Source organism: Rattus norvegicus, chromosome 3 (assembly GCF_021556685.1).
Source record: "Rattus norvegicus strain SHRSP/BbbUtx chromosome 3, alternate assembly SHRSP_T2T, whole genome shotgun sequence".
Lineage (NCBI taxonomy): Eukaryota > Metazoa > Chordata > Mammalia > Rodentia > Muridae > Rattus > Rattus norvegicus.
In genome coordinates, this window is record NC_141536.1 from 36,389,398 (window position 1) to 36,412,498 (window position 23,101).

Genomic DNA, 23,101 nt, shown 5'->3' on the forward strand with positions numbered 1-23,101 from the left:
CTGTAGACAAGTATATGATAATTACTACTGAGCACTGCACTGAGAGCAAAGCTGACAGTGCTACTGACACAACTGTAATTTAAGGAGCCAACAGGAAACACGCTGGCAAGCTAAAGGCTCGCACTAAAAGATGATGTTCGCCTTTTAAAATAACAGGGTGTGGGAAATTCAGGGCGGGGGGAGTGCAGACAAAAATGTTTAAAGGTCTTCAGTGCTCCTCAATATCACATCTTAGAGGAAACAACAGTTTCTTTAAAGATAAAATTCCACACTCCTGCCCCATACCACGTAGTGTCATAACCAGACTAAGAACATCCAAGCTGCCTTTGACCAAAGCATCAGCTTCAAGCAAACTGGACTGGAAAAGAAACCCTTTTATGGCCTTCAGGGTAAGGTGGGGTTTTGTGCTTTATTTACTTATGGTTCTTTTTGACTGAGAGGGGAAACTTTTACTATTTCAGATTAGAATCCCCTGGGTTAAGTGGCACACCCACGAAGCCGTTCAGCAGGTCCTGGTGTGTCTCTAAAGGAGTGGCTGCTGGTGGTAACTTGCTTGTGGCTGTGGGGCTGGAGGTACAGGAACTGCCACTGGAAAGCCAGCCAGCTGAGGCAAACCGGATGCTGTGCTCTGGAAAGAGGACAGGTCTGCAGACACCCCCATGGCTGGTGTGTAAGCAGCTGTCCCAGCAGCTGCCTGAAGATGAGAGCTCTGGGTCATGTAAGAAGGGTTGGAGACAGCGTCCTGTCCAGTGCTGCAAACAAAGTTGCACAAAGAAGTCACATTTACGGGGTTGGGGATTTAGCTCAGTGGTAGAGCGCTTGCCTAGCAAGCACAAGGCCCTGGGTTCGGTCCCCAGCTCCGAAAAAAAGAAAAAAAAAAAAAAAAAAAGAAGTCACATTTACTTTTGCTCAAGTTGCAGCGACAGACCATCAGGACAAACACGACTTTTCCATTTCTCTTTTATGTAGCCATCATACTAGTAACTTAATTTCTTTTGTTTGTTAGTTGGTAGGTGTTTCTCTATGTAGCCCCAATTGTTGTAGAACTCACTCTGTAGACCTGGCTGGCCTTGAACTCACAAAGATCTGCCTGCCTCTGCCTCCTGAGTATTGAGATGAAAGGCACGTACCACCACTGCCTGGCATAATTTTTTTTTTATGTCTACTCAGGACTGGAGAGCTGACTCAGGGAGTGAAGACAGTGCTCACTGTGAAAGCATAAAGAGTTAATCTGGATCTCTAGCTAACCCCAGGACAGGGAGACAGACCCCGACGTTTTGTCTGACCAGTCTAGGCAAACAGAGTGTTTCAAATAAGTGAGAGACTGTACTGAAAAAAACTAGGTGGATGGTGCTGGAGGGATGGATGGCTCAGCAGCTGGGAGCACTGGCTGCTCTTCCAGGAGAGCAAGCTTGATTCCCAGCACCCACATGGCAGTTTACAACCGTCTGTAACTCTATTTCCAGGGGATCACAGATCCTATTGTGGCCTAGAAGGCATCAGGTACATAAACAGTATACACACTGAGTCTGAAGAAGACATCCTAACCTCTGGCCACCACACATGCCCATAGGGCAGCAAACTAGCAAGGTAAACAGAAGCATCCCATATAGCAAAAAGAGAAAAAAGAAAGGGGAGGGAGCAAGCAGTGGCAGGCACAGGTTAGGTCACAGAAGTGGCTAGAGAAGCACCTGAGACAAGCCAAGGAGATCAGTGAGGAGGTGAGGCTTCCATACAAGAACAGTGAAGAAGGTCAAAGAGCTAAGAATGGAGAAAGGCCTAGCTGCAAGTGGGAGGAAGAAATCTGACAAAAAAGCAAACTGTTCCTTCTACCTGAGATGAGGGTGAGCACTGACTGATCGACCGATCTATTTATCTATCTATCATCTATCTATCTATCCATCCCTATCTATCTATCTATCTATCTATCTATCTATCCATCCATCCATCCATCCATCCATCCATCCATCTATCTTTCAGGGCAGGGTCTCACTATGTAGACCAGGCTTTGAATTCACAAGGATCTGCAAGCCTCTGCATCCAAAGCATTAAGAGTTTACAGTTTTTATTTAAACGCAAGGTTCCATGCAGTAGGTATGATGAGATGATATCTTGTGATCTCTTGCTACTACATTATAGTAGACTTTCAGAGAATAAGTTAAGGGAAAAGAAATGCTCACACAGCAACAGCACGTAAGATGAGAAGGCTTATTTAACTTGCTTTCTCCAAAACCTCTCACTCCAAGTACTAAAGGCACTGAGAATGCAAACTGCGTTTGCCTGTGTCTACCACTTTCAAAAACAAAACAGTGTGGTCTGCATCAGACCGTGCAGAGTGCTTTGAGACTGACCACATAGGCAGACTCACACTCAAGAGGGAAACAAACCGCACTGAACAGAAGAACTTCACTTTTCTCCTATTTCTACTATGGCATAAATATATTTAAAACGTTTAATTTTAAATCACACCAAATATGTTGCTTTCAGTAGAGGATTAATGTTGATATACCAGGTTTATCTCCGTAATACTTCCTGGTACTCAGAATAACAAAACTGTAGTGTAACCCTCAGATACAAGTCCACTTACTTTTCAGGTAGTCCTTACTCATGGGCTTGAAGACAAAAAGGGGCCTTAGAGGGCAGCTGAATAAAACACTGAATACATATTCTGTGATAAAGTAAATCGATAGGAAGATTTAAATATGATTTTCTGAGAATGCTTGTATAGAAATATTAAACCCAAGTCAACTTTGGTTGGATCTTACATCCTTTTATGAGCGAAAGCACTAACTTTTTAATACATACATACAGGTGTCGCTAGCATTGCTCCATTAGGCTAACTTACCACAGCACAGAACTAAGAACACGCTGACATCAATCCCTGTGAAGACCACTAGGGTCTTTACTGTGGGTTCAAACCTTAGCAGCTATCAAGATATCAATTAAAGTAAAACAGTGCCATTCTACCCAGGGAGAGCAGCAGCGGCCTCCAGCAGCTCCACCTTAAGAGTGGAAAGGGAGAGCTGGCTCGGCAGCAGCCACCTTTGATTCCAGCACTCAGGGGGCAGGGGCAGACTCATCTCTAAGAGTTCAAGGCCAGTCTGGTCTACACAGTCAGTTCTAGGGCACAGACAGGACCGTGCAGAGATGCCCTGTGTCAAGCAAACAGGCAACAGCAAAAGTTAAAAGTGAAAATGTTACTGTAAGGAGAAGAGTTTGTAGGTTCTTGTTCTAAAACTAAAGAAATTTAACACAGCTCTCTAAAACGTACCTTAAATATGGAGGTTGGATGGTGTGTGCTGTTACTGAGTTCATATTTGGAGGCAGAGACCTCGATGAGCCCATAGGATCAGGTCCTAGGTTATAGCTCTGGGCAACAGGTACTTGGTGAATGCCATGACCCAGGTAGTTCCCACCATGCGACTGGACTGGGTATGTCTATTAATCAAAGAGAAAAAATGTTGCTCACTCTATGATTTAACTAAGCACACCTAGAACTTTAAGACATAAAAGAAATGAACTGTCTATTTGAGGAACAATCTGATTCTGCTGATCTTTCCACACTGGAACAAAAAGTCTCCAACTTTTGATATCTAATCAATGAACTTTTGCAGTGTGTTTAATTGTTCTTTGATTTTCCAGGAGTTTTGAAGAAAAGAGTGGGGACTGTATTTTTAAGTAGAAGGCTGGACTCTATCAAGAGTGTCTATTAATATACATCTTGCCACAGAACCTTCCCCTGAAGGGAAGCCTGTGATTACTCCAGACCACCATGAGGATGACTACTCCACCTCCCCCACTGGAGAGAGGCTGAAAGAGAGGACCAGGGTGCTGGGCCCTCTCTGCTTTGTGTACCCATCTCCTGCTGTGGAGGGGCACTAGTAGGTGTGTTTTTATAGGAGAACTGAGTCACTGGGGGGTGGGCTTTGAGATTTCAGATGCTCAAACCAGGACGTGTGTGTGTGTGTGTGTGTGTGTGTGTGTGTGTGTGTGTGTGTGTGTCTGTGTCTGTGTTTCTGTTGCCTACCAATCTAGATATCAAACTCTTGGCTCCTTCTCCAGCCATGCCTGCCATGATGACAATGGACTGACGAAACCTCTAGGCAAACCCAATTAAATGTCTGCCTTTCTAAGAGTTGCCATGGTCATGTGTCTCTTCACAGGAGTGACTAAGAGACCTGCCTTCAGAAGATGAGCTATGAAATAAGACAAAGTGCATTCTTAGGAAACGGCAAAAAGTCACTAGATTCTTATGTAAACCTACGTAAATGTTCACAGACAGTAACAGTTCTGTAAGGACAGAGTCTATCGGCCTATTCATAACAGCATTCAAAAGCGAGCCGTATGTTTAATAATAACTACTATATGGTAGTAATCATTGCTTAAGTTTGATTTAAACCAAAGATTACATTAAAATCTAGGATAATAGGCGAAGCCAAGTAAGCTACATAAAATGCAATGATGTTCTCTTTAGCAAGCCTCTGCCAAGTGAGACAGGAATGGGCTTCTGGAGTTCACCATTTGTAAGTGTATTTCTTGTACATAACCCAGCCACTCAACTTAGTTCATATGTTTTTCAAAAACAGAACAGTAATTTTTTGAAATTTCAAACAAACTCACACATGACTTAATGTATTAAGAAGTTGTGTGAAAAAAGTAAATGTTAGAGAACACCTAAAGAAGGAAAAGAGACGAGCTGTACAAACTGCAGCCCAGACACCTGGCACAGGAGCGACCGCCCTTCACAGACATGAAGCACACACACTTCTCGTTCAGGGGAGCAGACACTTCTAACTTATTCCACTTCCACAGCAGCAACAAACATCGTTTTAAAAACAGAAGTAATAGTGAACAAACTTCAGGAATCTTTTTTAAACCCAGAAATCCTTTCTAAGCTCATATGTAATTCTCAAAAAGTTCAGAGCATGGCATATTTGATAAATGCTTCTTCTCTGGTGTGACAGTTACCACAGTAACCATTTTAAAAAAATACTTAGCAATTATATTGTGTTACATCATCTAATTTATGCACCACATTCTAGTTGCTCTCCTTGGTGTCTCCTTCACACACTCCATTGCATACCACTTTTCATAAATTAACATGAATTTTGCTCATCCACACTTAATTTAAATTTAATTGGCTAAGATTTGAAAAATGCTTTGGAATGGGATACTGAAGAAATTGAGTATTCTCATGTCAGCTGGAGGCACAAAACCATGCTAAGTAGTGGGAAAGCAATGTTGCTAATGGGCAGCTTCTGGCAACTACATCTCACAGCCCAGAGCAAAGCTTCATTACACAGACGTTAAGGCGTGAGTCTAAGAAAATGCAAAGAAGCTCATTAACTAATCTTCAAGTAATTACCTAAGATATACTTGAAAGGTTTAAAAGAAATATTTGATCTCCTTGTTAAATAGTATCTAGAAGATTTTCACAGCAGGCCCTATATAAAAGGATCCACACTTGGGGATGGAGAGATGGCTCAAAGGTTAAGAGCACTGGCTGCTCTTTCAGAGGACACAAGTACAATGCCTAGCACCCACATGGCAGCTCACAACTGTATGTAACTCCTTCCCAGGAGATCTGACACCCTCATACAGACATATATCCAGGCAACACTTTAGGGTACATAAAATTAAAAATTATGTGTGTGTGTATATATATGAGAGAAATTCGTGCTTGATAAAACAGGACTTACATGTACATTTTTGGTTGTGAGCCTAGCCTTTAACGGCTGAGCCATGTCTCCAGCCCAGGACTTACATCTACAAAGAAGACTTATACCCCATACATACTTACTTCCTTACAGAGGCATAAAAAGAACCAGGCACAGTCTTTTCAATGTGTTAAAAATAAACTGGAATGAATTTGTGAAATATCATATTTAATCTTTATGGCTAACACTGTTCAAACAATACTTCTGAAACCATCAAAGTTCAGTGCCAAGGTCTGCAGATATGGAGATCCCCTCCCACCCCCACACACCAGAGGCTTGTGTGCTGGAAGTCTGGATTTCAAGAACTTGGTGAGCGAGAGCTAACTTTACCCATGAATCCGCCCGTTAGTGAGTGCATGGTAGAGCGTGCTGTGAGAAGGTAAGGACTTGCTGGAGAAAGCAGGTCCCTGGGGCCTTATCTTGCCCTCAGACCTGCACTATTCCGCCTCCCACCTGCCCTGGGGATGGAGTGCTCTTTTGGGCTGAGGACAGTGGAGCCAGCTGACTATGAACTGAGACGCCTGAGATCACTAGACCAGCCAAACAACCTTCCTCCTTTTAGCTGACTCTCCTCAGGTACTTTCTCACAGTGAAGAAGGAACATACACTGTTTTGAACATTGGTTTTTTGTTTTGTTTGTTTTTTTGTTTTTTGGTTGTGAGCCTAATCTTTAATGGCTAAGCCATCTCTTCACATCTTTCCAGCCCTAGTTTTATAATTTTACTCGTGGGCAGCAGGTCCCTGGGGCCTTATCTTGCCCTTAGCATTATGCTCTTAAACATTTAATTTTTTTAAAACCATGACTACTTCTCAAGAGCAATGCTCACCTGCACTGGAACCCCAGCTGCTGTGGCTGAGTAAGGAGCCGGGTGGAGCTTCGAATAGACCGAGTACATGGGCGCTTCATTGACCAATTTGTTGTACAGCTCCAGGGCCTCCAGCACCTTTACGTTCAGCTCCGACAGCTCTGAGTGCCTCCTGATGCAAGACAAGTATTTTCAAAGTAACGTGAAGACCGTTCAAGTTTAGTACACATTTTTGTTCATACCTCAGAAGGCTCTTTTTATATGCAATGAAAGGGCATCCCCAAAGGAAAACTGAGAGGAGAAACTTGAATTCCATCAACAGACTGGTCCATCTTCCTAATAATACAGAAAAGGCAGATCTACACCTCATAAATTGCAATCAATTCATAATTTGGGTGCTAGAATTTAACTTAATACATTATAGATTTATGTCAAAATTTTAATTACAAAGAAAAATAGTCTATGTTTCAGTAAAAGTCTATGCCTTGATTATAAACCCCACTAACACAGTACAGTATGTAGATGAAGACCCGGAGCCCCTGTGAGGTATACTGTGACTGCAGTAAGAGCAAAATGGGAGAAAAGCATACACGCCTTACTCAGGTCCAGGACAGGACAAACTAAAATCAAGGAAACACAAGTAAAACCAACATATACACAAGTTGGGCTACTCTGTTTACTTCATTACTTTGGGGAAGTAAACAAAACTAGGCACAGCATTAGACAACAACAAATCCAGATAAGCATTATCCACCCAGGAAATGCACCCTGATGGTACAACTCTGCCCATTCCCCTGGGGGTGATGAATGACGGTGTAAGTTAAATGGCTACTTTTTGTGTGGTATTAATCATCTGTAAGTGTATACTGGATGTGATTCAGTGTGAACAAGAGAGATGAGAAGCCGAATAAACTGCCCAACACACAAATAGCAGTCTCTCCTTCATTAACATGCTATTTGAGCCAACTAACAGGTGCTGTCTCTTCTCGTGCCATGACCACAAGCAGGCAAACTATCTAACTGCTGCAAAGCACTTAAACCTACAGAAGTCAGGTGTACGCAGTAACAGCGTGATGTGGCCTACGTAACCCAGCGTACTGCAGAGACACTGACACAACAGCGGACGGCCACGAGCGCATGCATAAGACCATCCTGCAAGACTGACAACCCCAAGCAAAGGCAAGCCTTCAGGGAATCACACTCAGGACTACACCAGAGCAAGCAAGGACAGCTGAGGCGCTTCTCCTTGGAAGACAAGGTCAAGAGCACAAAAGAAAAACCAGCAAATGAAGTAACACATAACCAAGTGCAAACTTCTAAGGAGTGGGGAAAGGACAGAGAACTTAGAGGTTAACGGGAGCTGGAGACAGCAGAGACAAGACCAGGGCTCAAGCTCGTCCTGAGGAAAGATGGACAGGAAAGGTAGAAACAATGACCAGGTCAGGTCGGCCAGATGGTAAAAGAAAGGTAGGCAAATGGACAACCAGGATACAGGGGAGGAGTGAAAGGCCAACCTAATGGGGAAAGCAGTAGAAAATCAGATTACAATAGTCTGGTAAGTCAGAACTGGAGAGCAGTATGAGAGCTCATGCTTTGTGATGACAAAGTGAAATGTACAATTTAACTTTCTAACAAGGCACTTTAACTCTCATTCCCATCCCTTATAGAAATAGCAAACTGTTGCTGATTTATTCAAGGAAAAATGATTTATATTTATCTTTGAATTCGTGGCAGGAGCAAACAGTCCATGAGACTATAAAGCCCTAGAGGCTGCAATGTCCCCTCTGCTATGAAACACTGACCCTGGCTCACAGACTCACAGATGGACAGCCAGCTCTCACTCAAAGGTAACTGACTTCAGAAATGGGCACTCTGAGTTTTAATTCCTTTAGACATTCTTCTTTAGTAAATTCTTCTTATTAATGAAAGTAATGTTATGCTGTTCTATCTTCCACTATATATATGACATCATTCCATATCAGAAAGTATTTTTCAATGGCAATTAATTTCTACTATAAGACACAGAACACTGAAAGACATTTTAGTTAGCTGCATATTTATGGTCATAAATAGCATTGTGTTTAATATCACAACATCTGGTCACTGTATAGCTCCCTAGATTTAGTACGCATTTCAAATGGTTTGGGTAAAGAATATTTTTAGGCCTAGGGAAATGCGTACTAATATTGCCAGCCACACGTATGGCAAACTAGTTATTTTTTTCTCAACTTTCCCAGTGTGATTACTCACTAATCATTAGTAGCAGATGTATAAGTAGGTGTGGGATATGTTCTCCAAAACTATGATCTATCTAAAACTATGACCAATCTACCACTGATTATTTCAGTTTTGTAAAAACACAAAGGATTCATTAAAAAAAAAAACTATATCTGCATGCTATGGAGGAGCTGGAGAGATGGCTCAATGGTTAAGAGCACTGGCTGCTCTTCCTCAGGACCCAGATTTGATTTCCAGCTCACAATCACCTGTAACTCCAGTTCCAAGGGAACTGAGGCCCTCTTCTTGCCTCTGCAGGCACCAGGTAGATACATGGTGCACAGATATGAAGGCGAACACTTACACACATAAAATAAAAATAATGTTAAAATACATTATGGAACAAACCATTTTTTCCTGAATGAATCACTGTTTGCTGACCTACTAGAAAATTAACCTAATCCCTTTCTTTTTGTATGATTTATACAGCTGTTCAATCACTAGGGGCTGGAAAGGGAGGAAAGCGGAGAGTAATTCCTTCCCCTTGGACTTCATTTCTCAAGCTTCTCCAATGGGAGTAACCCTGTCCACCAGCAGCACTGATGCCCAGTCTCAGAGCAGCAAACCCAGGGCGACAAGGGAACAGAAAAGGCATCAGGAACACAGAGAGAGGCTTGAGAGAAGACGAGGGGAGTCGCTGCACTGCATTTAGCTTCCCAAATTAGGGAAGTCTCACTCGTTATATTCACAGATGCTATTTCTCCTGGGTCTGTCACAGTCAACCTCACTGGGTACACCCGTGTTCACGTTGTCCTTGACACACTTCATTCTTTCGTACTCAATTCCAGCCCCCAAAACAAAGTGACTGTGATAAAATGCAAGGGTCCACGGTCTACACATGCCACATTCCTGCCGTTGGTGGGAGTGACGTTATGAAAATAAACAGCGTAACCAGACGCTAGCTTTAAAGTCTGGCGACCGACCCGGAACTGCAGTAATTGCTCAATCCCACGAGCGACTCCCCAGCTGAACATCTGCTCAAAGCAAGTGAAGACCTCACCTATCAATTTCTTCAAGTTTTTCATCTATCATTGGACCCATCTGTTGGCAAATATCTGTAATACAGAAATAATTACAAATATAGAAACTTAATACAAGTCGATTTCAATAATCTTTAAACAAGAGAATATGCATCATCATATAAAATATAGGGAAATAAGCTTATGCCAGGAAAGATGATAAAGGCGAACCTGGTCCAGATGTATGGACTATGTGTACACACGCACAAGCATTGGACAGTCATACTTTTTATGTATGTAAGATGTTTTACAATGCAGGGCTAAGATGGCTATGCAGATAAAGGAGCCTGCTATACAAGCCTGGTGACCTGCGTTTGGTCCTAGGGGGAGCAGAGAGCCGGCTCCACAGAGATAGCCTCTGGCTTCCACGTGTGCATATGGCATGCTCACACATACACACACCAAACACTTCACAGACTTCCAAACGTAAAAACAAATATCATAGAGAAGTGCTCCATATTCATAACCAAGCTTTCTTTTATATAAAAAATTTAAGACATCTATTTACTGTGTTTTTTTTTACAAAGGTTGTTTAGTTTTGTTGTGTGGTTTTCTGACTGGGTCGCACTCCATGGTCCAGACTGGCCTTGAACTCATGGCGCTCTCCCTGCCTTAGCCTTCTTCATGCAGGAGCTGTATGTACAATCAATCCCCTAAGCCCAGAAGCCCAAAGTACTGGGATTGTTTGTTTGACTCTGGTTGACTGCTGGTTGGCACTTGGTTAGAAACCCGAGAAGGATCCTTAAACACAGAAGAGTATCTGTTTTGCTTTAAACTCTTAGAAACTAAATGACACACAGTCAGAAGACAGTTAAACAAAAATAAACTTTTACATACTGACTTCACTTACTATGATATGATTTGTTGTTGTTTGTTTTTTGTTTGTTTTCAAGACAGGGTTTCTCTGTGTAGCCCTGACTGTCCTGGAACTTGTTCTAAGAGCCGCCTGTCTCTGCCTCTCAAGTGTTGGGATTAAAGGTGTGAGCCACCTGTCCATGCTGTTATTTCTAATCCTGCCTTTTCTTTGGCCAATTTCACTAGAGACCTTACAAAATACAAAGACTCCTTTCATGAAATGGAGATGGGCTGTGACAGTATCTTCCAAGTGACACTTCTATTTATTTACAATTATTTATATACAAGTCTGTTTCTCACAAGAATTTCAAATCTCAAAGAGCAAACAGGAAGCAGGAAAAAAACTTCAGGACACTATAAACTGTAATATGTATGTAAGCAACATAAAGGTGAGTTCAATATTAACTAATACCTTCCAAGTCTAAGAGGTCCTGGGAGTCGGGTTTTGGATCTTTTGGGTCTATGCTCTGGAGAATCTGCAGGGCTCTGTCCATTTTACCCTAGAAAAGTAACAGGAGACACTGAGAAGTCCAGTTAACCGCACTGAGTGGAGAAGCACTGTTCCCACCTATTCCAAAAAGATAGGATATTTTTAAAAAGTTTTGCTAGTTTATTAAACAAAAGGTCGATACCTCATCTATATAAACAGGCTCAGGTTCCGACTTCTTAATTTCCTCCACATCGTCATCAATTACATTCGATTTGTCCACTGTTGCTACAGAAACAAAATAAGTTTTTAAGTTTTGCAACATTTATATCAGCATTACAATTTAGTCATTAAATTTCTAGGTGGTCTATTATTATCCATAGGAAATAATTCATAATCAATATATTACATATGGTCATTTATGCCACAATATTTACTCAGCACTCACGGTGTGCCAAACCTCCTTCCCAGTGCTTAGATACATGCCAGGCAGTGAACACAATCATCTGGGAATAGATGTTATCACTAAGCCAGTCCCACTTATAACTGCATGCTCCATGTACCTCTGACCTTCTATATTTAAAAATTAAAAAAAAATATGTATTTCCTAGTTGAACAAAACATAGACTGAACTTAAGCTATCTGAGAGTTAAAATAGTATAAAGCTAAAACAAAAAAATATTTCCTAAAGAGAATATTTTAAAATAATTTATAAATATGCGTATCCTGAAAACTACCTAATACGAGATCCCTGGAGCACTGCTAGAAAGTACTCAATTTTAATTAAACTTTGATGGAAACAAAAGTTCTATTAAAAACAACGTAACTAAAGGATGAGGTCTAGCGGCCTCCTGACCTAAAGTATTTGGCTAACTTTGAATTACATGTAAAGAGAGCTCAACAAGACATAGAGATACAGTGAGGATCAAGATGACTTTTCCTGTCAGGCATGGTGTGTATGCCTTTAATTCTAGCACTGGGAGGCACAGAAAGGCAGATCTCTGTGAGTTCAAGGCCAGCCTGGTCTACAAACAGAGTCCAGGACAGCTAGACCTCTGCTACACAGAGAAACTCTACCTCAAAAAACAAAACAAAAAGAGTACTTTTTACTATTTAAAAATAATGTTACTGAAGAGAAACTGTGATCAAGCCTAGGGCTTTGCACATGCTAGGAAATCATTTTACTAAACTACACTCCCAGCTGAATATTTTACTGTCACAGGCCAGTCTCTTCAACTCTAGCAAGAGGAAGAGCCCTGAACAGGATGTCTTCTATGTTGTATAATGTTATCTGAAAAGCTCCCAAGGCTTCTATCAACTACGAAAGCCAGAGAGAAAGCAATGCGCTCTGCGTCTACATGAATACGCCTCCCCTCACCCAACTTCACTTCTCCTCATGCTTCACTCTGCACTATGAACACTGTGCACGGCACACGACAATTTCACAACATGCTCTTTCTGTAGAGGGGGCTCAGCTCTGCCTCAGCAGGAGTCTGAGGGCACTCAGAAGCGAGCCTGGAGGCCTTTAGAATTCTGGCCCTATCCCTTACCAGACAAGTTCCTCCACCTTAGCCTCCTCTATCAAGGCAGCAAACATACTGACTCCACAGGCAGGAGAGCATGGGAGAGTGCTGACAGGCTTAACCAGCTGACCGTCACTGTCAACATTACTCTAGGCTGATTCTGTACACTTAAAATCACCCAGGGAGTGCGTGGGTAACAAATGCCCGTGCTCTCGGTGTGGCCGACTACACGGTTTATATAGGTGCAGGTGAAGGTCAGTGACCTATAATCAAATCAAGATGGAAGAAAATATAAAAGTTAAGGATTCACAAGGCCTGTTGCCTTGCTCAGCACCTGCTGACTAAGACCTATGTGGTCCCCACCTTTACTGTGGTTCCAAAAACATTTTGTATAGACCAGATACAAACTGCTTCTCAGTTTTTGATTTAAATATTTATTTTGCATCATCATCACTATACACACCAACACCCAAAGGATTTGAAATACACAGATCTGCCTGCCTCTGTCCACAAGTGCTAAGACTAAGGTATGTGCTGGGACACCCAGGCCCTCCCACTCTCAAACGCCAATAATAAATTCAAGGGAAGATAACTTCAGTAGACCGATGCTTCTCTGAGAAACCAATACCTTTGTTGCCTTACCCGCCTCAACCTCGGTGCTTAAATCAGTCGTTACGAAGCTGGAGGGGAAGAGTCCTGCTCCTCTGTGATTTTCTCCTTCCCACCAGTTGGCATCACTGAAAACAGCACGGAAAAGGTCACTGGCTATTCTGCACCCCAACAAGAGAAACTCAACATGGCGACTGGACTTTCACATTTTGTTCCCATCTAGCCATACTTAAAAGCTGTTTTTCTTAGCCAGACACAGTGGGACAAACCTGTAATCCTAGCATCGGAGAACCAGAAACACTTTTTTCTCAAATTAATGAAAAGACAGTTAAAAATGTATAAACCTAAGAAAATCTATATCCCCATACCATCGCTTCGAAGCAATTATCAGTGGCTAAGCCCAAATCCACCCTCCACACGCCCAGCACCACACTCGAGGCAGCTCCTTCCCTATCTACTTCCCATCCCTTCACACGTAAAGACAGCTGAGCTGACACTTGTGTGGAGACGTGTGTCGCTCCAGGGAGAGCCGTTTAGTTTCATGGTTAATACTTCCAGCGCTACTCGTCTCGTTTAAAGTTCTGTCACAAGTGCACATGCACTTAGTTTAATCATTTCTGTGAAGATGGACTTCTACAGCTCATTCCAGGTCATTCCCAGTCTCTCAACTTTATAGACTGAAGAGCACAGGGAGGCAGTGGGAGATGCCTTTGGGAGGTAGAAGCAGATGGAGCTCTGAGTTTAAGGCCAGCCTGGTCTACAGAGTGAACTCCAGGACAGCCAGGGTTACACACAGAAACTCTGTCTTGGAAAAACAAACAAGACTGACTAGTAATCACTCTGGATTAGAAAGCTGATACGCAACTACTGTTCTAGGTTTGTTCAAGACTGACCTGCAAGCTAGGTGTGTTCTGATGCCTATAGCTCTTCGTACTTGGAAAGAACTGTATGAGCCATGGAGTTCAAGACCAGTCTGGATAAAAAGGCCAAAACAATGAAACTGTCTCCGAAAATATTAAGGGATGGGGGTAGGGAGAAGGGTGGACACACAGACAAAACTACGTGCTGGCTCAGGCATGCTTGGTTTTACAGATATTGCCAATGTTCCTTAGAAAGACTGGTACCTCACACTCCTTCCCCAAGGAGCATGTGGGGCAGTCATTTTCCCACACGTGGTAATTGTCCGTGCCGACATCTGATTCTAGAAAGAAGGCAAGGCATGCTTCATCATGCTCACGGAGATTCTCCAGGTCTCTTCCACAAACTGCTTTTTCTCTTTTTCTTTTCTCCTTTCTTTCTTTCTCTCTCTTTTTTTTTTTTCTTTTTTTGAGACAGGGTTTCTCCATGTAGCCTTGCTATACTGGAATTCACTTTTTAAATTGCTTGTTTTAAAGATTTATTAATTTATTTTATGAGTACACTGTAGCTGTCTTCAGACACACCAGAAGAGGGCATCTGATCCCATTACAGATGGTTGTGAGCTACCATATGGTTGCTGGGAATTGAACTCAGGACCTCTGGAAGAGCAGTCAGTGCTCTTTTTTTTTTTTAAAAGATTTATTCATTTATTATATATAAGTACACTGTAGCTGTCTTCAGATACACCAGAAGAGGGCATCGGATCTCTTTACAGATGGTTGTAAGCCACCATGTGGTTGCTGGGAATTGAACTCAGGACCTCTGGAAGAGCAGTGGGTGCTCTTAACCGCTGAGCCATCTCTCCAGCCCAAAATAAAGCAATGTTTTGACTTTTTTTTTTTCTTTTTTCTTTTTTTCGGAGCTGGGGACCGAACCCAGGGCTCTACCACTGAGCTAAATCCCCAACCCACAGTCAGTGCTCTTAACCACTGACCCATCTCTCCAGTCCTAAACTGCTTGTTCTTATCTTTGCCTGTTTAGTTTTTCCTACTGGACCACAGGTATTTTCTTCATGGATTTTAGTTCTTTATGAACTTAGAATGGCAACTGAATTAAGACCACCCCTGCTTTCAGGGCAATTAAGTAACCTTTTCTCCATGTCTCACATTTATCTAGCTTTCTCTGCCCTAAATTACTATCTACCCCCTCCCCAGAGACTTGTCTAATAATTCAGATTGCATTTTTGTCCATCTGCCATGCTTAGGTCACTAAATCATGTGGAATCAAACTGTAAGTGCTGTGTGGAACAAACTTCATTTTATTGTATGAAGAACAAATCAGTGCAGCAAAAATTACTAAGAGTTCACTAAAGGATGCTCCTAGCCTCACAGACTTGATTTAACAGGGTGGGGGGATACCTGGGGGTCCCACCCACTCAGAGGAGAGGGAAGGAGGGGAATAGGGGTAAGGACTGTGTGAGGGGGTGACCAGGAAGTGGCCCGTGAGCAGGATGCAAAGTGATTGAGTAAAAAATAAATTAAAAAACAAAAACAAAAAAAAAAAAACCCCTAACATCTGCTCCCCTAACAGTCACACTGCAAGCTGTGTCTGTCCTGAGCCTATCTCGGTGTCTCACTCTATTCCAACAGTCTAGAGGAATTCGTCAGCTGCCGTTTAGCTCTCTGTAGATTCCGTTACTTGCAGTCAATCATGCTGCCAAGAGAAAAAGACTGCAGAGGCCAGCAATTCCTAAGGCTTAGATTGCTTCTCATCTGCCTAGGAAGTGACTGCTATGTACAATACATCGGGAAGAGTCCACGCCCCTCATGCTGGCTGGTTAACCACTCTCTGGACACATCACGTCTCCAACTTTTTTCAAATTCTTTGGGAAAAAGAATTTTAAAAGGAGTTTAATTGGAAATGCAGTTCATTTATGTGATATGAGAAAACCTAAATCTTTACAATATGAAGGTTTATCACTCTATTTGTATGTTTATAAATATAATGTATACTTTTATCTCTTACCTTTCCAGGAATTTTATAGAGTCTCCATAAAGGCCTTGCATACCCTTGCAGGTTATTCATTACCAGATGGCGTTAGTGATTTTACTTTATACCTAAGTATGTGGGCTTGAGCGTGCACATGGCACCACATGCAGGCACCTGACAGCTCAGAAGAGGCACTGCACCCCTGAAACTGGAGTTACAGTTGTGAGCTGCCATGTTGATCCAGTGGGCCAAACACAGGTTCTCAAAGTCCTCACAGCTGCAGTAAAGAATGACATCTTCCTACTACATTTTCAAACCTACCACTGATTTTTGTCATTAAGTTTTATCTAATAAATCCAACTTAGCTGTTTATCAATACCACTTATTCTCTTGGACTTCCAAAAAAGGACAGTCATAGTTATCCAGGAAGAACCCTTTTTATCTACTTTCTAGAAATTTCATGTGACAAACTGTGATTCTTAAAGATGCTTTTGGTTTTCTTTTTCTTCTTGGTAGGACTAGGAACTGTATCCAAAGCCTTTTCGTGCGAGGTTCAAACTCTTACACTACGCTGTCCTCAAAGGAGGAATCCTGGGATTAATGACGAAGCTGTCTCTGTGCCTCTGAAGCATTTCATTTACTGAGTTCCACAATGATATAAGCGAGCTACCCACCACCTAAATTCTTAGATCAGAGAAGGAGGCATCAGTAGCCCAGAGATATTCTGTACACTACTTTCTACACAAGCAAGGACTCTCGGTGAAAACACAGCCTCCTCACTTGTGTCTGTCACATGGGTGCTTGGCTACAGCAGAGAGAAACACAGCTCAGCAGGTGACTCCTGAAGAGAAGCTGACTTGACAAGATGAAAGGAAATTAGGCTGTTAGAATAAAACTGGCATTTCTCTGCATTTATTATGGAATGCTATGAGAAAATAAAACAAACAACCTACCTTTTGTATTCTGAGATTTGAAAGGAGATTGAGGTTCTCCTATCTGGTTTTAGGTCTTGGGCTGGCAACACAACTCAGCTAAAACCACTTCCTGGGCCTGGAGATCTGAGACTGACCCCTAGGACCCAATGGCGGAAGGAAAGAACTGTACGGTGTCCTCTAACCGTCACACACATGACACAGCACACATGTGCACCCTCCCCACAAGTAAGTGTAAGTCTCAGAACCAAGGAACTCTTGAGCCTTTCTCTTCAGCTGTGAGGTCTAACCAGAACAACTCCCTGACGACTCTTGTAATGACAGTGGCAGAAGGAAAGTGATGCCCTTGATGGGTAAGACCATCCTACGAGGAAACCACAGCTACTACAGGCAAAGAAGCAATAAATTCTGTGCTGATGCTATCCTAGCCTTTCCTTAAAGCTTCTTTCTTATTTTTCTGTTTAGTGCTTAGACTCCTTTCAGTTTCTTACAATTTTTTTTTCAAAGTCAACCCAAGGGGTTAGGGACATAACTGAGAGTCAAAGCTCTGCCCTGAGTGTACAAGGCCAGAGTTCAGTCCTTAGCAGTGAAAAACATGGAATGAAAAACACTCCATCAAGATTCATCTGAAACGAAGCAACCCTCCCTTGGGCAAGCCAGTGTCTATACCAAATGTAAACTGGTTCTCCGTGGCCTGAGACAGCCTCTTTCATGGTATCGTCATGCTCTGTCTTGCATATATCACTGTCTACCCCATCATTTTAACTCCCTTACTTAAGTCTCACAAAAACAGAACTGTGTCCTCATTCATTTTTTTTATTATAAATAGTCTATTACATAACATCTTCTCTATAAATACAGCAGCAAAGCAAAACCATATGTATGTAGCCACTTAAAAATAGGCTAGACTAGGGCCAGCAAGATGGCACAGCAGGTTATGGTGATGCCTGACTGTTTGTGTCTGGCCTCCAGAACCCACATGGGGTTCTGGGGTAGAAGGTGACTCTTGCAAGTTGTCCTCTGACTTCCACATCACATGGTGGTTGTGTGGGCATACACACGATCATACATGCATGTGTGCACACGAATAGATATACTTAAAAAATTAAAACTACTTCCATGTACCTCACTAGTCTAGGAAAGCAGGTACACTCGCCATCTTTGCTCACAGCAGAAAGCCGCCTGGCCTCACTACTGCAAAGGTTCATCGACTTAAAAAAAGGATTATGTTCACTTATCTATTTCGTGTATGTGTGTGTGGAAGGCAGAAGAGAACTTGCAAAAGACAGTGCTCTCCTACCACATGTGGGTCCCAAGGACTGGACTCAGGCCCTCACACGTAAAGGCAAGAGTTGTGATCCACTGAGCCAGCTCACAGACCACTTCCGCTTCTTTTAAAAGTATAATAAAGTTCATGCAGAAATCCCAATTCTCTGTAACTTCAACATTTGGGAAATTGAGACAGAAGGCCTTAAAGGCCTTGTCTCCAAAAATAAACAAGCCAAAAAAAAAAAAAAAAGGGGGGGGGAGGAGGAGGAGGAAGAAGAGAAGGAGGAGGAGAATTAGGCTCAAAACAGATCAATCTGTTTTGCTTCTTTGGATTGTAAATGTAAAGGAATGGTGAGGGAGTTCTGCAATAGCATTTCTATTAGCATGGCTTTTGATTGCTTTGACCACGGGGTCTCACTGCCTTGTCTGATTTTCAAGAAAATAATAAGAGAATATTGTATTATTTGACTAAAAGTAAAAATCACGAGTATTCCTTATCCTCATCTAGGGATACTGAGTATTTTCAGACTAGTACACACAGATGCACAGAAAAGCATAGAACCTACCTGTCATCCAAAACAGTAATAATCTCGCCGTGTTTAAAGGTGAGCTCGTTGTCCTCAACGGCCTCAAAGTCGTATAGAGCTCTAACTCTCCGTGCAACCTTATTACTCAACTGGCTCTCTGCGGGTGGACACAGAGCCTTCGTCTCCGGGTACTGCTGCTTCTGCTCTTGCAACGATAACTCAATAGCTAGTTGGAAAAATTAAAATGTAATTATAAAAGAATTAAGTTTAACACCTAAAAGCTTTTTAAAATATTAGATAACAATCTTGTATTTAAGAATAAGTCAAGTGTGTGTTTCCTTTCTTTCCGAGACAGGGTCTCATGGAGCCTTGAGCTCCCTGAGTAGCTGAGATAACCTTTAACTCCTGATCTCATTTCCAGCTCTCACATTGCTGGGACTTGAGGTGAATGCCAGTTGGCCTGTCCAAACAAATACTAAATGGTTAAAGTCAGAAGGGGACAGGACCCATGACGTTTTTTAAAATAACATTTTTGCTCATCCCTTATTATCACAGTCTGTAATATACAGCAATTATTTTTATAGCAAACAGATTGTGACATTATAATACGGGTAGCTTTCTATATAGGACACCATGAACATATTTCTGTGCTTGAGTCATAGCTCTGGCATTAAGAAAAGGTGAAATGTAATCTTCCCAAAGGTAGAACGTTAAATATATATTACTAAAAACCCAAATGAACTGGGTTCGTCTTCTATCATGTCTTTGATTTTCCTGACTTTTAAACCCTACAGCTTTTAGATTTGAGGTAGAATTAAAAGCCTTCTTGTCCTTCCTCTAATCTTTCTTTCACTAAAACCTCCCAGTGAGGCTATCTCCAGTCGCACAGAATTATGCTTGGTCACTCACCTTTAGCTATGTCCTCGTCTTCTTTGTTTTTGTTCAGTGATGCCCCGTTTTTGGCAGCAGCCGAGACAGTCTGTAAGCGTGTGAGTAAATGAGCACAGCTATTCTTTCAAAGGAAGCACACTGCATAATTACATGTAGATGCTAACTTAAAAACACCGGCAACCACTCCATTTAAAAGCGAGGGCTTCATGATCATTTAAGTAGCTGTTCTGAAATACTAACACTAACCATCAGTTTTCAAGGAAACAAACACACGAAAGGCACACACTGACTAACACTTTAATAAATCTAAGAACCTGACAGAGAACTTGGCAGAAAGAAAGTATTGAAATTTTTACAGAATGAACAGAGCCTGGTTCTCGACTGCTGAAGGTCTTTATGCAGGAGACGCTCAGAAGCTACTGGCTCAGAGCTCTGACAGAGAGAAGAGACGTCCCTGGTACACCTTGGTCATCGACTGCTTACTACAGCGGGAGAGGCAGCCTCTGACTCACATGATCCTCTTCCGTCTGACGGACGGACCTACGACAGGTGTCCAGGACTCTGAGCCACCAATAACTCTTTAACACCCATTTCTGAGAAGGGCAGATGGGCTGCTCTTCCTTACTTAGTAGACCACTGTGCCCTTCTTCCCTTCCCACTGTCCCACTGCTTCACGTCTCCACGTGAGCCTCAGGCCTTACACTTCTAACAGCTCACTGGCTTCTTACCTCCCGCATATTCACTTTCCTCAGGCAATTCTCAACTCCAGAGCTCTGTGCACATCGGCCCTTTCCCAGCATCTCCTCATCCCACTCTACCTAATGTGAACACAACGTGCTTCCTCCGTGTCCTCACCACTGCAATCTGCAGTCCTTTTTGCTCCTTGGTGCTAAGACAGACAGCATCTTCATCCATCGGTCCTCATCACTAGCAATCTAAATTAGTACTGTGTTTCAGATGTATGACCATCTTTCAAATCTAGCATAATTTCTAAAATGTGTTAACTTATATCAGAGGAAGTAGGGGGACACCTAACAGTGTGAATGAGATCAGAAGAGTTTCTGAGCCGGTTCTTGTCTTCCACTTTTCAGGGGTTCCTAGAACTGAACTCAGGTTTTATCAGACTTGGATGGCAAGTACTTTTACCACAGAGCTGTCTCACCAGCCCCTGATCATTAACTGCTTAAACATAAGGCTGACTGGAACATCCTACACTTTTCACCTGAGTCCAGACTTTAGAGTGACATTCAATACACTATTTATATCTGGTTTGATTCCTAAGTTTCTGGTATTTAGAAGAAAAATACCAAACAATAGATGTCTCTACTAAACAGAACCTATGTACTATGTTAGACGCTCGGGGGATGCAGATGGGAAATGGTAAGAAATTCCCGCTAAGAACTCAGCCTTGCTGATCTCTGCTCAGCACGAGCGTACCTGCTGCCAAGCCGCATGACTGAGTTGCATCCTCAGGACCCACAGTAGGAGAGAACCAACTTCCCCAAGTTGTCTCTGACCACGAGTCTCTTGCTTTGACACAAGTGTGCACAAGAACACATGTGTACACACACACACACACATGCTTGTGCACAAATGCACACCCACACACACAAGCACATTTAAATAAAACCCACATGCCTTGCTAGCTTTTGCATAAGTGCCTTCAGACAGTAGGGGACATGGTCTGAACACATCTCTCACCTGGGAACCTGCTGAAGGAAAAGTAACTCCTTCTTCTTTCATAGCCTTAATAGTTGCAGATATCAGACTAAATTGGGGGTCCTTCTGGAATTCTTCTGACCATTCTACCATTAGAGATTTCAGTTTTTCACATACTTTAGGATGAGCCTTTTAAGAAAAAGGAACAAAAACAAACAAAAAATTCCTATGAGTTAAATTACTTAAAAGTGCATCCTGAGTTTGACCCAGAACCATAGTCAAGAGAGAGAAGTGACTCCCCACAAGCTGTCCTCTAACCTCCACACAGCACATACATACACTCACAAAACAAATGAAAACAATTTAAATTTATTAACAGAATCACCACCTAGATCCTCTCTAAAATAAACAGAGACGTAAAAGGCAGGCATCTCCAGACCAGTCCAGTAACTGACAGAAGCTTAGCTCATTCATATTGTCAGGTACGGCTGCTTAATGAAAAAAAAAAAAAATCACCCCTCCAGAGAGAGAGAGAATTTATTTATTTATTCTTTTGCTCAAATGACTAGAAGTGTCTAGTTTTATACCAGTGGCTATTTAGCTCTGTTTTTTTAACATTCTCATCATGAAATTGGGATTTTTGCATCAACTTGATCAGCAGCATGAGAATGTTGCTTCAGAGTTTGTGTTTCAAAGAAAACAGAAGGGGCCTCCACTCTGCTCTAATATAAAGACCTCTAAACACAAGACTCACAGATACCTAGATCTGAACTGCAGTCATAGGTATCCACAAACCTGTATTGGCTATACCACTGTCTAGCTGTGTGACTCTGACACAGCCAAGCTTCGAGAGTGGTGGTTAAAAATAAACAAGGCAGTCCACACAAAATGGTCAATGCAGTGACCAGACCTCAACCAAGATACCAAGATGAGTTCTTACCAATAATATTTATACACACAGACACACACACACACACACACACACACACCCACCACCACAGCACACCACATATACATCATATCATACCATACCATACCACAGACACACACACACACACACACACACACACGCGCGCGCGCGCGCGCGCGCAGAAGAAAACAACCAGGGTGCTATAACTATCAAAAATCAAGGACAAGAAATTATTTAAAAATGGTTTCATTGGAAATGCAACTTAATTACACATAATTAAATTAGTGCACAGTACATTTATTGTGCAATGACTTAAACTTCTTTTCGATTTAGAATTTACCTTATTTTTTATCACAGCACGTACTTCTGTTGCAAAATCACGGGAACATACTTCTAAATGAAATATCTTTCCACAGTTTGCCACACAAGCTCCAAGAAGCTAGCAAGTAAGATAAAAACAAATATATAAACATCAAAATGGTCTCTGGCTTAAGTGGCTGAATGAATGCATTTTAACAGGGTCAGTTGACATGACATTTACTCACAGTTAATGCCTGCAGAGCAACATGAGGGACCTTATGGTTTACCCTTTTCATTATGGCTTTTAGGCAATCCTTTGCTCTACAAAAAAGTGGGAGAAAGTTAAGAATTTTTCAAGAGTTTCAATTCAAGTGTTAAAAATATAATGTATTTCCCAACTAAAAGCTTTAAAAATAAAATTCTGCGAACACTTTTGTTAAGTAAGTCTATGTGGTTTTACATACTATCACTCACAGATGTTATAAAACTGTGTATTCTAATATTAAGGGAAAAACCCCTTCACCAAAAAGCTA

The 23,101-nt window shown here is 42.0% G+C and overlaps 1 protein-coding gene across 1 annotated transcript in view; it reads right to left on the bottom strand.

The window, feature by feature from the left end:
* Window positions 1–383: 383 nt before the first annotated feature.
* Stam2 (signal transducing adaptor molecule 2) overlaps window positions 384–23,101 on the bottom strand; it is a 46,436-nt gene continuing 23,718 nt past the window's right edge. Inside the window, 12 exon segments of the mRNA NM_001012085.1 lie at window positions 384–752; window positions 3,272–3,438; window positions 6,545–6,695; window positions 9,801–9,855; window positions 11,087–11,174; window positions 11,307–11,389; window positions 13,267–13,361; window positions 18,848–19,034; window positions 19,718–19,787; window positions 21,401–21,547; window positions 22,609–22,707; window positions 22,814–22,889. Of these exon segments, the coding sequence (NP_001012085.1) occupies window positions 524–752; window positions 3,272–3,438; window positions 6,545–6,695; window positions 9,801–9,855; window positions 11,087–11,174; window positions 11,307–11,389; window positions 13,267–13,361; window positions 18,848–19,034; window positions 19,718–19,787; window positions 21,401–21,547; window positions 22,609–22,707; window positions 22,814–22,889 (1,447 nt within the window). The 3' untranslated portion in view covers window positions 384–523.